Here is a 1,318-nt window from a genome sequence, read left to right as displayed (position 1 = left end):
GATACACTGTTCCATTACCATATGATGATATGATCTGTCTTAACAACAAAACAACTACCATTGCCAAATCTAACACTCTAACTCTTCACATGATTACTCCAAGTAGTCCAATAGTTATAGTAGCTTAGTCATTAATGACATGCATTTCATTCAGCTCGCCACAACATATAATATTAATAGGATCTATCAGGTAAATATTTCTGATTTTACATATTCATTCAACTGGACAGACTCGCACGATTTGTGCGGACTGGTTACCTAACCTAATCCGTATGATCATCATGTGACAATTTTTTTGTTCACAATTTGAACATTATGTTTGTCTCTCAGAACTCACCACTGACATGGCAAAGCAATATTCTAACTCATAATAGACTACTCTTTTAAATTAATTAGCTTATAATATATCATAGTGGAATGTGACTGTCAATGTGCTATGTATTGCAACTTACAACTGCCGGCGCATATGATGATGTGAAAACTTTCCGCTGTAATGAATGTCAGGAGGAGATATAGAATCATATACTCTGAAAAATACCTTTGCTACTTTGTCGTCTTCTGGGGCAGGGCCATATTCCATAGTTTCAAATATCTCGGCAATAGTCTTCTTTTCTCTTCCTTCACTCAGTGTTCCAGCCATGTCTGCTAGCGAATATGATGATAACAAAGTGTCTGAAGGTCTTAACTGAAAAAATCCATCATATAAATGGCATTACATATAGAATTTGATATATTTATTTTTATTATCTTAATCAAAATACGTTTTATTTTATCACAACATTTATTTCTATGGAGTGATATTACTTTTTTTATGGAAAAGTATATAATATTTTTAAATCAAAGTCAAGGCCAAAAATTACGTTGAAATGAAGGAGCACCTGACGGAGTCCGTCCTTCTGATTGGCGTAAACCAGACACACCTACTTAAAAAAGAGAAGCAGAAAGCGTCCTCATAGTTTAATGCTTTTGTAAGGAATTTATCAAACTGGTTAGTGATCAGCTACAAACTAATAGAATATGAAAATGGTTAATAACCACCATTTGCAACAAGCTTCACTCTATTGCTGCCCGGACCCTAATTTTAATGTTTGTCACTTGTGAATGAATAATGTCTGACTGCTGAAACATATGTACCCATAAAGGCACCTAAAACAAAATTATGTATCTATAATAAAGCGAAAATTTATGAGAAGGATTAATAAACTGCTGTCTGAGTTCGGAATTAATTATTTTGCATGTTTCTGTCACCAATTATAAGTGGTAGAAAAAAGGGAGCACTGGTTACCTAACGTCAGTTCTCCACGTATATATATATATA

General features: G+C 33.7%; 1 protein-coding gene across 2 annotated transcripts in view; it reads right to left on the bottom strand.

The window, feature by feature from the left end:
- The window catches only part of LOC143032539 (aldehyde dehydrogenase family 16 member A1-like), a 43,599-nt gene extending 42,914 nt beyond the window's left edge, over positions 1–685 (bottom strand). For both annotated transcript variants that reach the window (XM_076197410.1, XM_076197415.1), the window contains exon 1: positions 539–685. In XM_076197410.1, coding sequence (XP_076053525.1) covers positions 539–640 — 102 coding nt within the window. In that variant the 5' untranslated portion in view covers positions 641–685. The remainder of the gene's footprint in view (positions 1–538) is intronic.
- Positions 686–1,318: the final 633 nt, after the last annotated feature.

This window comes from Oratosquilla oratoria, chromosome 1 (assembly GCF_046742065.1).
Source record: "Oratosquilla oratoria isolate Oo_2021 chromosome 1, ASM4674206v1, whole genome shotgun sequence".
Taxonomy (NCBI): domain Eukaryota; kingdom Metazoa; phylum Arthropoda; class Malacostraca; order Stomatopoda; family Squillidae; genus Oratosquilla; species Oratosquilla oratoria.
This window is presented reverse-complemented; position numbering and strand designations above follow the sequence as displayed.